Source organism: Mycteria americana, chromosome 3, assembly GCF_035582795.1.
Source record: "Mycteria americana isolate JAX WOST 10 ecotype Jacksonville Zoo and Gardens chromosome 3, USCA_MyAme_1.0, whole genome shotgun sequence".
Classification (NCBI taxonomy): domain Eukaryota; kingdom Metazoa; phylum Chordata; class Aves; order Ciconiiformes; family Ciconiidae; genus Mycteria; species Mycteria americana.
In genome coordinates this window covers 83,712,500-83,724,716 of record NC_134367.1, presented here as the reverse complement: position 1 = coordinate 83,724,716, position 12,217 = coordinate 83,712,500, and the positions used below count along the sequence as shown (strand labels likewise).

General features: G+C 36.6%; 1 protein-coding gene across 7 annotated transcripts in view; it reads left to right on the top strand.

Annotated features, from left to right (window-relative positions):
• The window catches only part of SIPA1L2 (signal induced proliferation associated 1 like 2), a 154,763-nt gene that overhangs the window by 111,108 nt on the left and 31,438 nt on the right, over nucleotides 1-12,217 (top strand). For all 7 annotated transcript variants that reach the window (XM_075495892.1, XM_075495891.1, XM_075495893.1 and 4 more), the window contains 4 exons: nucleotides 6,027-6,284; nucleotides 9,882-9,965; nucleotides 11,475-11,578; nucleotides 11,990-12,093. In XM_075495892.1, coding sequence (XP_075352007.1) covers nucleotides 6,027-6,284; nucleotides 9,882-9,965; nucleotides 11,475-11,578; nucleotides 11,990-12,093 — 550 coding nt within the window. The remainder of the gene's footprint in view (nucleotides 1-6,026; nucleotides 6,285-9,881; nucleotides 9,966-11,474; nucleotides 11,579-11,989; nucleotides 12,094-12,217) is intronic.

Below are 12,217 nucleotides of genomic sequence, written 5' to 3'. Positions count from 1 at the left end.
CACGTGTGGTCTTACTCCTGTTCTTGTCTCTCCAGTATCTTAAAGACTACTTCAAAATCAGGATTCATTCTGAACTCAGTCCTTTCAGAGCTCAAAGACTTAGATCTCCATTTGGTACTGTTCATAGAAACATAGAATAGTTTGGGTTAGAAGGGACCTTTAAAGGTCATCTAGTCCAACCTCCATGCAATCAGCAGGGACATCTTCAACTAGATCAGGTTGCTCAGAGCCCCATCCAGCCTGACCTTGAATGTTTCCAGGGATGGGGCATCTACTGTCTCTCTGGGCAACCTGTTCCAGTGTTTCACCACCCTCACTGTAAAAAAAAGTCTTCCTTATATCTAGTCTAAATCTACCCTCTTTCAGTTTAAAACCATTACCCCTTATCCTATTGCAACAGGCTCTGCCAAAAAGTCTGTCCTCATCTTTCTTATAAGCCCCCTTTAAGTATTGAAAGGCTGCAATAAGGTCCCCCCAGAGCCTTCTCTTCTCCAGGCTGAACAACCCCAGCTCTCTCATCCTTTCCTCATAGAAGAGGTGTTTCAGCCCTGTGATCATTTTTGTGGCCCTCCTCTGGACCTGTTCCAACAGGTCCATGTCTTTCCTGTGCTGAGGACTCCAGAGCTGGACGCCAGTACTGCAGGTGGGGTCTCACCAGAGCAGAGTAGAGGGGCAGAATCACCTCCCTCGACCTGCTGGCCACGCTTCTTTTGATGCAGCCCGGGATATGGTTGTTCCTCTATTTCATTTGTCCTCTCTGTTACTTGGCATTTCCATTTCTTAAGTTGGAGCATAATGTAACTTTTACATCCCTGCTGTTGGTTTTCCAGCTTCTCTTCATCTTACAATCTTATGGTGAATTTTGAAGGCTTTTCTCTTTAATGTCACAAAAATCTTTCCTATTTATCTATTTTTCCAGTGATTCTTCCTTCTTGCCAATAGCTTCTCAAGCCTTTATTCCCCATAACTGTTGTCTTTTGAGGTAGCTGTTCTCCTTTTCTCTGGGATTTGGAATGTGACTTGCTCCGTGTCCTAGTTTCCATCAGCAGAGACTGCAGGGGTTGTTACTGCCTTACTGATCATACAAGTAAGGCAAACACCTTGGTTGTCATTGGTTTTTTTTCTCCTCTTTTATTTCCTGACTAGCTTCTTTCATCCAATGTCCTGTCTGTATTTCTCTTGTCTTTTTCATGCAACAATGCAGGCATAGAGGCTCTTAGGAGGCCTCTAAATTGTTTGTCAGCTCACCAACACAAAGATTCTGTTTAAAACTGAATAGTAACAAAGATCAGAAGGACAATGAGTGTATCTTCATAAAGGAGGGATTGTCAGGTTCAACTCTTCAGCTCTATGAAGGGACTGCCAGAGAGTTATCACTCGCCTTAAACCAGGAGTGATAAAGTGGGCAGCAGCCTTATCCGAGGTTGCTGTAAGCAATCACATACATCTATTGTGCTATGAAATGATTTTAAAGTAAAACTGATTTACTATTTTTCAAATGACATCTCTTTCTTTTTTGATGCAGTGTGACTACTGTTAATAGGTTTCCAAGATGTCAGAACTAAGAATTTTTGTCTTGACTTTTTGACCAAAGTTCTCTTAGACCATTTGAACCTTATCCAATGTCTTGGACTTGCACTGTAGTTGATATAGGGAGTCAATGGAGTTGAGGGGTTACAACCTCCAGGAGGCACTTCAGAGTGTCAGAGAAGGAAAAATGTATGTCTGTCTTATTTAAATACACGGCGAGTCTAAGCAAAACAAAGGTACTGAATTCTGCTTTTCAGTTAAGTCTCTACAATTATGTGAAACTAATCTATGTTTTATTATGTGGATTTAATAGATTGCATGATGAGTCCTCAGTCTCATTGTGACACTTTGTGGGAACTGCTGTAGTGTAAGAACAAACACGCACTGTAATAGAAATGATTACTTTCAAACACGAAGTTTGAGTTAGAAGAATGCAATTACTTATTATACTGCTAGATATAGATAAAGGCTCTTTATTGAGCAAGATTAAATGTTTTGAGTTGAAATGGTGATAGTAAGAGATAATTTATAGGTGTGATACAACTGGGGAACACCAATGATTACTTGTCTATCCCTACATCCCCCTTAGTGGTTCAGATCTGTGATACATTGAACTGAAGTTAAATTGTAACCAGTTACTCTAGTTTTGTTATTACCCTAACAGATCATGATGCATGACATCTGTAGATAGTTGGGGTCCAAATACCGAAGCCATACCCACTAGTTGATAGTGGTAGGATATAACAGAAAAGAAGGCTTTTGTGTAGTTATCAAGGTGGCAAACTGCTGATCATAGTATATGAAAGCTTCTAACTTTTCCATGGAGAGGAACATTTACCTTTTTTAACTAGCATTCTTGCCTAATGTAGGCCTTTCACAGAGCCTTTTACAGAACCTTTATATGGAATCTTAAATTAATATTGAAAGGTTTGGTTAACATAGTTTGAAAAAAATAATGGACTGCTTGGTAATTGTTTCAGAACATAATGCTCCTTGCAGTAACATTTGAATATTGCAGGTTTTTATAGTAGACTCTTAAATTTTAATATGCAGTCATGACCTGCTAGCTGTATCATAGAGTCATGCTCTGTGTAATTGCAGAGTAGGTTTTATTAATCAAATTTTTTGTAGGATAATATGGCTCTTGAAGCAAAGATATTACTAGGAGTCTGTGCTTTGTGTTGAAAGATTGGTTTAATTAATACCAAACTATAGTAAAGGACAGGAAGTGCTATCTTTTCTGATGTGTGGTTAAGAGTGGGTCACACTTGCTTGATAAATAACATGAGTCAGTTTTTCGAAATCTTATATTGAATATAATTTGGAAAGATGTTTGATATCCTATACTTGTTTAACATAAATTTAGATACCTTTTTAAGACCATGAAATATACATTGGTCTCTACATTTTCTTTAAAATGAATTTTTTAAAAATTAAAAAATTAAAATTAAAAAGTGAATTAAAAGCTATTCTTCAATACCAGTGCCAATGTATATTCTTCATCCAGTGGAATAAGTAACAATATTCTAAATAGAAGTTAGATAATGGTCGAATTAAATATTTAATAGGAAGTTGCATTTAATTTTGTGGTTTTTTCATGCAAGATAACTTGCAGTTTGATCCACAGTGGGGGAGCTGTCCTTATTGGATTGCAGGCATGACGTAATTGATTCTCTTTGTTTCTGATATAGGAGGTAGCTACAAATATGACTTTACATATCTCAGTATACTGCAGTATCTGTTCTTTAGGCAGTGTTTGTGAAGCAATGAAGCATAATTTTTCATATAAATGTTGAACTGATTGGTTTGGCACTTTTAAATTAAAACTGAAAAGTCTATGTGACAAAGGAAGCCATATAGAGTAGTTCCATTTTAACCATGGAAATTTGGGGGGGGGCAGTTACAACAGTCATGTTGGGGCTCCATTTTGAATTTAAAAGTAACAAAGTTAGATTTTTATAGTGATTTGAAATAGGGTTGTTTTGTAAGCCTTTTTTTGCGGGAACAGTGTCCTGAATAATTTTTCATTTGTCAGAGGAATACATTTTCATGATATAAACAAACACAACATTTTACAAAATTTAAAATTCTTATTCTTTGTGGGAAAGTTTGTTGTTTGCTATTTTCATATCACGCCTTAGTTATTCAGTTAGCAAGCTGAGTCAAACTAAATAGTAGTAACAATCCCTTTTGCCCTCAAACCCCATGGCTATCTTTACAGCACTTAAAGTACTTTATGGGGGGTATCTAATAAGGGATACAATGACAATTACATGCTATAACTTTCTCAATTACCAAGAAAAACTGTGAAATGGATATCTTAATAATAAAAGTTGGGGAGGGGGTGGTTTGTTTCTAACACTTAAGGTCTATAGGAATGAAGAAAGGGGCGAAACGACACTAGGAAATCAGCAGAAGAATGATTGAAATTGTAGACTACATAATTGTGCAACTTCCTAGTCAAATAATGACAAACTGTGTATATATGGCCACATGAAAAATTATGCAGTGCACTAAACTAGTATTAACCTTGCTATTTCACTGTGCATTCTTTGTTCTGTTTTGTATATAAAGCTTTATGGAAGTCGTAATTGAATAATCAATCTTAGGTTATTTTTTTCCTTTAAGAACTTTCTACATTCACGTAACATGGACCTGCTCTGGAAATGAATCAAGGTTGCATTGCTGGAGGCTATTGTCTCCTACACCTTGGTCTTACTTGCGGCAGGCAGTGAATGAAGCAGGGAACTTTATGAATAGAGAAGAATGGTCTTGGGACATAAGTAGTTGAATATTGCATTGGAGAAATGTATTCTATGTATGCTTTAGCAGTAGAAATGTTTGCACAATTCTATGCGATTCACTTGACTCGGCCTTTCCATGGTGTTCGTTTTAAGGGCCCAACATGTGTTTGTGATTTTCAGAAGTGTGAAACAACTTTAAAATATAGATACATGAACTGACATAGTTTGAAGTGGTGATCTGAGTAACTGTGCCATTTTCAGGGTGATTCAGGGTGATTTCAGGCTATAAATATATCAAATTGACCTTCTGAAATTAGTTGATGATTTTATAACATTGTTTTCTCTGTAGCTCCATTCCTTGTCTGTGGGAGGAGACTACTGGGGTAGTCTTACCTCCATAAGGAAGCTAAAACCAGAAAATCATTATTGTGAAATTCTCTGATGCTTCCAGCATGTCCAGTTATGATTTGTCAGCAGAGTTTACACATGTCAAATTTTACTGGTGTGTTTAATACTGATATTTCTGATCAAAGAATAACCCTGAAAAAACAGCAATTCTGAGTTCTGTTTTGGAGCATTCTAGTGACCCCTCTTCAGCTTTGTCTTCATCACTGTGTCTTCTACTCTACATTGGCTACTAATCGCCACTCTCGGTGCTTTATCCTCTATATTTTATAGTTCGTTCTTTACCTTTTTCATATGTTTGGGTGCCAGCAGGGACTGAGATTTAATGCTACAGGATAAACAGTTTGCCTGTTTAGTACCACAAAATTCAGCAGCCTGAAGCATTTGACTGGATCAGACTGGGCATATACAGAGTAACTAGAATGTAAAGGCAACAGATGCACATGCATCTTCTCTTCAACAACCTTGAATAACATAGTTAGCATTTTTCCAATACCTTTTTTTTTTTAATCTGCTTACCAGAACACTGACAATGAAAATGTTCTTTTGGGGTTTGGTTCACAAGCTTTGGGGCACAGTAATTTAATGAATGAGAATCTATACAATTTATTGGAACTGCACATTTTAAGTCATTTGTGCCAAAACATTTTCAGGATTAAGACTGTAAACACTTTACATACATTCTATTACACTTCATCTAGGTGGTTTTAATTTAGTTGGAAACGATGCATGTTGAGTTTTCAACAAAAGTAAAGCTCAATCAAGACAGCCTAAGGGATAGAGCAGAACTGTAGATGAGACAGAGAAGCAAACTTTCACGATTTCTCACTCAAACTTAATGCATTGCATTGGAATTATTTAGGGTGTTTTCTTCATAGATGTTAATTTAGTACTTGCTGCCTATCAGACAAGTAATGGAGACAGTATGTGAGAATATAAAATATCTGCAATGATATTTAAACAATTAAATTTAAATTTAAACAAACTAAAGCTGTTCTAGAAGAACTTGATGTTTGCTGACTTCTGAATGCTTTGCTTATGCTAGTTTTTATTATGTAAAATTCAAGCTGCAGATTAATTTATAAAAGCTTAATATTTTCTCCTCTTTGAAAGGCAAGGAGAGAGTTCAAAAAACCTTTGAGCACATGAGAGCAAATCCTTTATTTTGAAATGTTTCCTACCTGGTTGGCATGATAGTTTTGAAGCATTCGAAGGGCTGTACAATGCTATATGAACACCATTAGGCAACTGGAAGTAAAATATGCATATACCTCTAACTGTAGAACGCAAGATTTCTTTTTCTGTTCCCTCCAGTGAGACTGATCGGCATTTTTATCTGTCCTGCAGGGGTTGTTCAGAACTTTGTCGTATACCCATGGTGGAATACAAACTTGACAGTGAAGGCACCCCATGTGAGTATAAAACCCCTTTCAGAAGGAATACCACTTGGCATCGGGTGCCGACTCCCGCTGGGCAGCCTCTCTCTCGTGCCTCTCCAATCCTAGGAACATCTGACAGACTGCAGTGCCAGCAGCTTCTCCAGCAGGCTCAGACAGCCATTCCTCGCAGCACTTCCTTTGATAGAAAACTGCCAGATGGTGCAAGGTAATATACTCTCCATTTAATGCCTGTCATTTTCCTAATGTGCCTTACTTGAGATATCTCTGCTTTCTAGAACTTTGGTATACTTACTTTTTAAACCTTATTTTATTGAGTTTTGACAGTAATTTTAATTCTCAGGTTGTATTAAAGAGCATTCACTGAGCCCAGTTCCCTCTATTTGAAACAAGTTATTTCTGTTGTTTGTGATGGAAGTGGAGTGTACTGAGGATCCTACCACTGAGGACAGATGACCTTTCCCTTTAGTCCCAAATCAATAAAGTGGGAAACTGCCTTGTGACTTTTTGATCTAAACAATGTCCTGTCCCCCACCTTTTGGGAGCCTATTTGAACAAATAATGAGCATAAATAAAATGAACTCATCCTTTTAAAAATTAATTATTTAATCTCATTACCAAGCTATTGGCGTAGTTTCAAAGGGTTCTGTAACTCATTACCAGTCCTTATGCTTTGCTTTGGTTTTAATTAAACAAAGCAGAGCTTGTGATTTGAATATGTAACACCTCTTAAATGATGGGATGGTATCCTTAAATGTTAGCTCTGTTCTAATTTAATCATAATTCTTCATAAGATAAAAATTTATTTTTAAAGTAAAAAAATTGTAAATATATTTGACCTTTGAATTATTTGGGAAAACCATATGTCTTGAGCAGAACTCTCTGTCCTTTATTCTTTGCAATTATTTCTGCTTATGCCCTTTTTCCATGGGGTGATGTAGTTCTAATTTCCAAGGAAAAAAATACTGCATGTTGAAAATACCTAATTGATATGAAAATCTAAAATACTAGTCTTAAATAGCTTTAAAAAATTCTGGATGAAATAATGAAATACTGCTATTGCTACACTATCTTGTTAATAGAAAAGAATTAGTGACTTTTTACGTTGTTTGAAATATATACAGGTAATAGTACTTATTTGAAAATATATCTGTATCATAGTCTGGGGAAGGCAGACTCCCAGTTATGACCATTTGATCATTTGTATTCTCCTTCTCCCCTACCCCCTTCCTCACCCCCTGAAAAAAGGAGAGGTGCATTTCTGTAAGCATGTATATACCATTATAGGACTTAAGCTTTTCGTAATGTCTTGTTACTGAAATTCTCGGTAACATCTAGCATAAGGAGACAATGATCAAATATCTAGAAATACTTCAGGATTTATGGAGCTTTATTAAGCATACTGTATGCCTATACAGAGCAAAAAATGAAAGCTTTCTGACATACTACTCATTTCCAAAAAAATTCACAAACATAAGTTGCACTTCTCCTAACACTCAGTGAAGCATGTGAAAAAATGCTAAGACAGAGTCTATCTCTTGTCATGAAGAAATTCCTGTATCACTTAAACAAAACAGGTTCAATGCAGAAGTGCTATTCTGGGGAAGACCTGGTACAGAGTATAAATAATGAAAAGAGAGGAAAATGGCGAACTGTGACATGTGAGTCTTGAAACATGAAAAGAAAGTTACCTAATTGGCAAGGTCTTTCCACATGGGAAGAGGCATAGTTGATGGCTTGGCAGAGAGATGGGCTTAAAACAAAAGAGTTTGAAGTAAGGTTGATTAGTACTTATAAGTAGTCTTGCAAGGGTGAAAATGTATATTCAGGCTAGAAAAATGATGAAGAGATTTTAGAGGGTCAGAGACCCAATATCAATTTAGACAAATGGAAGAGTGCAGGCAGGGAGAAGCAGGCTGATAAAGCAGGGAAGTTACAGCAACTGATCTGAAAATGAGATAACATTGAAGTCAGTGATAAAATAGTTGTTTTTAGAGATAAAAAGAGGAAGAAGAAACAGAAATGTGGGCTAGATATAGTAAAGACTTAAGCAGCAACAGTTCAACTATGGTGGCATGTAACAGTTAGATGCCCAGTCCCTGGAGTGAAGTTGAAAACTGGGAGCTGAACACCTATGCTCCTAGTACAGTTCCTGAGGAGAGTTAAGTGCTTTGAGAAGGCAATCCAAATGTTTTTGTGTTGATCAAGGAGTTTCCTCTAATTAGTCACTAAGAAATACAAGGATATCCTTGAGCTCTACTGCTGTTTTTACAAAATGCCTAGTTCTGTGACAGCTGCTTATAGCGAGTGCCTAAGAGTGAAGCTTTAGTCGGACTCATTCTTCTGGTTTTTTCGCACCAAGAAGTCTCCATGTACTTTAGTCCCTGAGTCACGCTTGTAGGCGAGTGTGTCTTTTCATCTGGAGTCTGGAATCCATTCCTGAAAGCAGGCAGCTGCAACTCTTGTGTGAGGCATTCGCTAACTGGATTTCTGTGGTTCTCCTTTTGTAGCCCCCTTTGGTTTAGTAGGCTAATGGCTAGACACTTGTCCAGCAAATGGGAGGCTTGGGATCTAGACATTCTTCAGCCTGGGATAGTACAAACCAATGTCCTGGTTTTCAGGACAGTGTCCTAAACATCAGTCTGGAGGCTGGAAACACATGGGAGCATAACTTACCCATTCCTTAATGCTGGTTCACTTAAGCTGAGCAAGAAATGCAAAGTTCTTGGTGATAAGAAGCAAGAACATGCAACTGAATTCAACTGTAGCCTATAGACTATTTCACTTGATTGAGAGAGGCTCAGTCCTGTCAATACTTATCAGAGACACACATGCTGAAAAATTAGGCACTACACTATGTACTTATTGTATATGTGTTTGGCTGTTAGACAAAATATAATAGCTAATGTCTTTAAAATTTTCAAGCTGAACGGTAAAGTTGCTTCTTGAATGTCATGTCATTGGGAAAGTGTTGTGCATAAATCCAAAACTACCTCTTTTCACCTCTTCCCTGAGTACGTATCTTCGTTTCTACATATAGTCTATAAAAAAAAAAAACATGATATGAAAAAAAGAAGGGAAATACAGGGAATTCAAGGTAGTGTCACTGAGGGAAATTGTATTGTAGTTATGGACTGATATGCACAGAAGTGAAGGATAGTAGAGTGATCAAAACCAAATTTGAACATTGCATTTCAACTGTCTAGAAATCCAAGAAGAGTAATTAGAGGCATTGCTAAGACATGAGGCTCAAAAGTTTAAATAAGTACAAAATAATACTATTCATGAAAATGTTTCCTTATTGCTCTTCTATGTCAAAGAATTAATACAATAAAAAAAGTATTGGTATTACCTCTTCTAAATTGCTATGTTGAAAATTGGAATGCATGCAGAGCGACTAACAATCATTTCTGATCCATCATGAGAGCTTCCACACATAAATTTAGAGACCTAATCCAGCTGCTCTGACTCCTGAGTAATCCTACTTGTTCAGAAGTAAAGCTAGATGTAACGAAAGTAGGATTTGGCACTTAGTCTTTCTCTTTTTGTGCCTTTTTTTAATATATTCAGTTGGAAATATTTTATTGGTGATGAAATAAATAATATACTCAAAAAATACTTGTTTAAGTTCTGTGAAACTAAGATAAAACTGTAAATTTCCCAAATGAATATAATTAAGTGTTCATACTGCATCTGTATTATTTGTACAAATGAATGTATTTTATAAAAGAAGCACAGCCCAGTTCAGATCTGAAACCCCACAAATACCTCAGTGCACTGTTAATGACTCTAGTCAACATTACAGAAGTTCTCCAAGCAACCAGTCCTCCTCCAGTGACCCAGGACCCAGCGGGAGCAGCCAGTGGAGACAGCAAGTGGGATATGATGGGTACTGGTGACTTTTTTTTTTTTTTAAATCTTCTTATAGCTCCCCCACATCTTCTTTCTGAAGTGAAATTTATGTGTGTGTTCCATATCATCGATTTATTTGCAAAATCTATTAGTATATTTTAAGAGGTACAGGTTTACTGATCTTTAATGTAACATGTATGCCAATACAATTTTAAAGCCATACTGCTTTAACTCTTTAGGACCAAACTGATATTTTACAACTCAGGTAAATAACAAAGTTCTTAAGTTTGCTTTCCCAGAAACAAGCCAGAAATCGGCTAGTAATTCAGAACTGGAAAAAAATAATCATTTCTCCTCCTTTTGCTGCAGTGGAAGGGTATTTGATTAAAAAATTATCTTTATGGTCTTCAAAGATTTTATTTCCTACTGTGCTTGTTCTAGTGGCATCCATTCCCTAGCATCTCTCCTCAAAAAAGTAGCACTCTTTCAGAATTGTCTTCTCCCTAAAAGGCTGTTGTGGTATATAGGTGGTTCTTTTACATCCCTGTTAATCCCTTGGTGCTGAAGTTTCAGAAGTTAGCTATCTGTGTATAAAAGACCACCCCAATATATTGTCCATGTTATAAGAATACTATGAGACACCTGTTCTAAATTACTTTAAATTTATCAGTTTGTTGTATAAATACAGCTGCTGAAAACACTCCTGTTATAAAATGTCAAGCTATGGCAGTATCTACGTAGCATAATATAAAAGCATTCCAGACTTGCTACTTGGCTTTCAGAAGCTACTTTTCAGAAAAAACTGTGAATATTGAAAACATTAGCTTGACTCCTTGTCTGTAAGCTTAATACTGCTTTGGCATGACTGTTTGTGGATAAGATACTCCATGTAGCAGATATATATATACAATATCTTGGAGAATCCTCAAGGAATTTCAGAATACTCACTGAAATCTCTGGCACCTAAATAGATGCTAATAATTCAAATAAAACTATAGCAATTTTTTTGACAGTAAATACATGAAAATGCATCTTGTGTCATTTTTCAAGCACAGTTATTTCTAATAGCAACCTTGGTTTTACTGTGTTGCTTTGTGAAATAATTTAACTTTTGCGATACAATACAAAGCAATGGACTGGTACTAGCTTATGTGTTATGAGTCTGAAACCCTGCAAAACTACAGAATTACTTTCTGTGGGGCTTGGTTCATAAAGTGGTTAAGCATGCATTACCATAGTTCTCCAGTGCAAAAACCTTTGGATATATAGGCCCAAGAATGCATTTCTTCTTAAAGTTCAGTGTCTTCTTAGCCTGTTCACACTTGAGATATAACAGTGTGCTGTTGGAAAAAATTGCATGTAAATATTTCCATGCAGTGTTTGGAAATGTTACTATACTTGCTTGGTGAGGGGGATAATGATTGTTTAAACAAATCACTTACAAGATGTTTGCTTTGAAGAGTAAAAAGTGTTGTTGTTCATAATGTAACTAGTTTTCTAGGGAAAAAAAAACCCAAACAGCTTAATTTTCTGCTTACCTTAAAAGGTGCCAGTCCCCTTTGCTCCATGAACACCACCAAGGTTCAGGCTCACTGGAGTGTGAAGGAGGCAGAGAACGAGAGGAAACTTTGGAAGGAACTAGACATTCTGGTAATAAAAAACACTGTATCTTAAAAATAAATGTTCTTTGCAATGCAGTGCCTGTTGCAGTGCAGCCACCTTCTGATGCAGAGGTTTGATACACAAAGAGCATGTAATATGACAGTGAAAGCGAGGACTGTTACAGACAGTCTAACAGAATATGGTGTGGGATATTTAGATAATACTTGGAACAAACTACTCCTGAACTTCAGAAAGCCTCAGGAATGATGAAAAGCAGGTTGAACTTCATTTAATTATCATTGAAAAACTAGATCTTAGGACATTCTGCAAAGATACACGTCTCTGATTCCAATGAGTGTACAGGTTTGAAACCTGATGCTAAGCCATGTGCCTTTTTTCTTTGTACAGTATACTCATCTTTTTAGCATTCAGAAATTAAAACACAATTATTTATGGCAGAAACCAAGTGGCATGCACCATCGACCAAAGTCCTGAGCTCCTACAAAGACCGGGCTTTACAGAAAGAAGGCAGTGGCAAGGAGTCACCAAACAAACTTTCACATGTAAGTCTTTTATTTGGATGTCATTCAAAACTCTTAAAAACCCCAAAACAAAAAAAACCCACCCAGGACTTAAAGAAATACATCTTAAAAATACATTTTAGTAATTTATGGAGACCACTGTGTG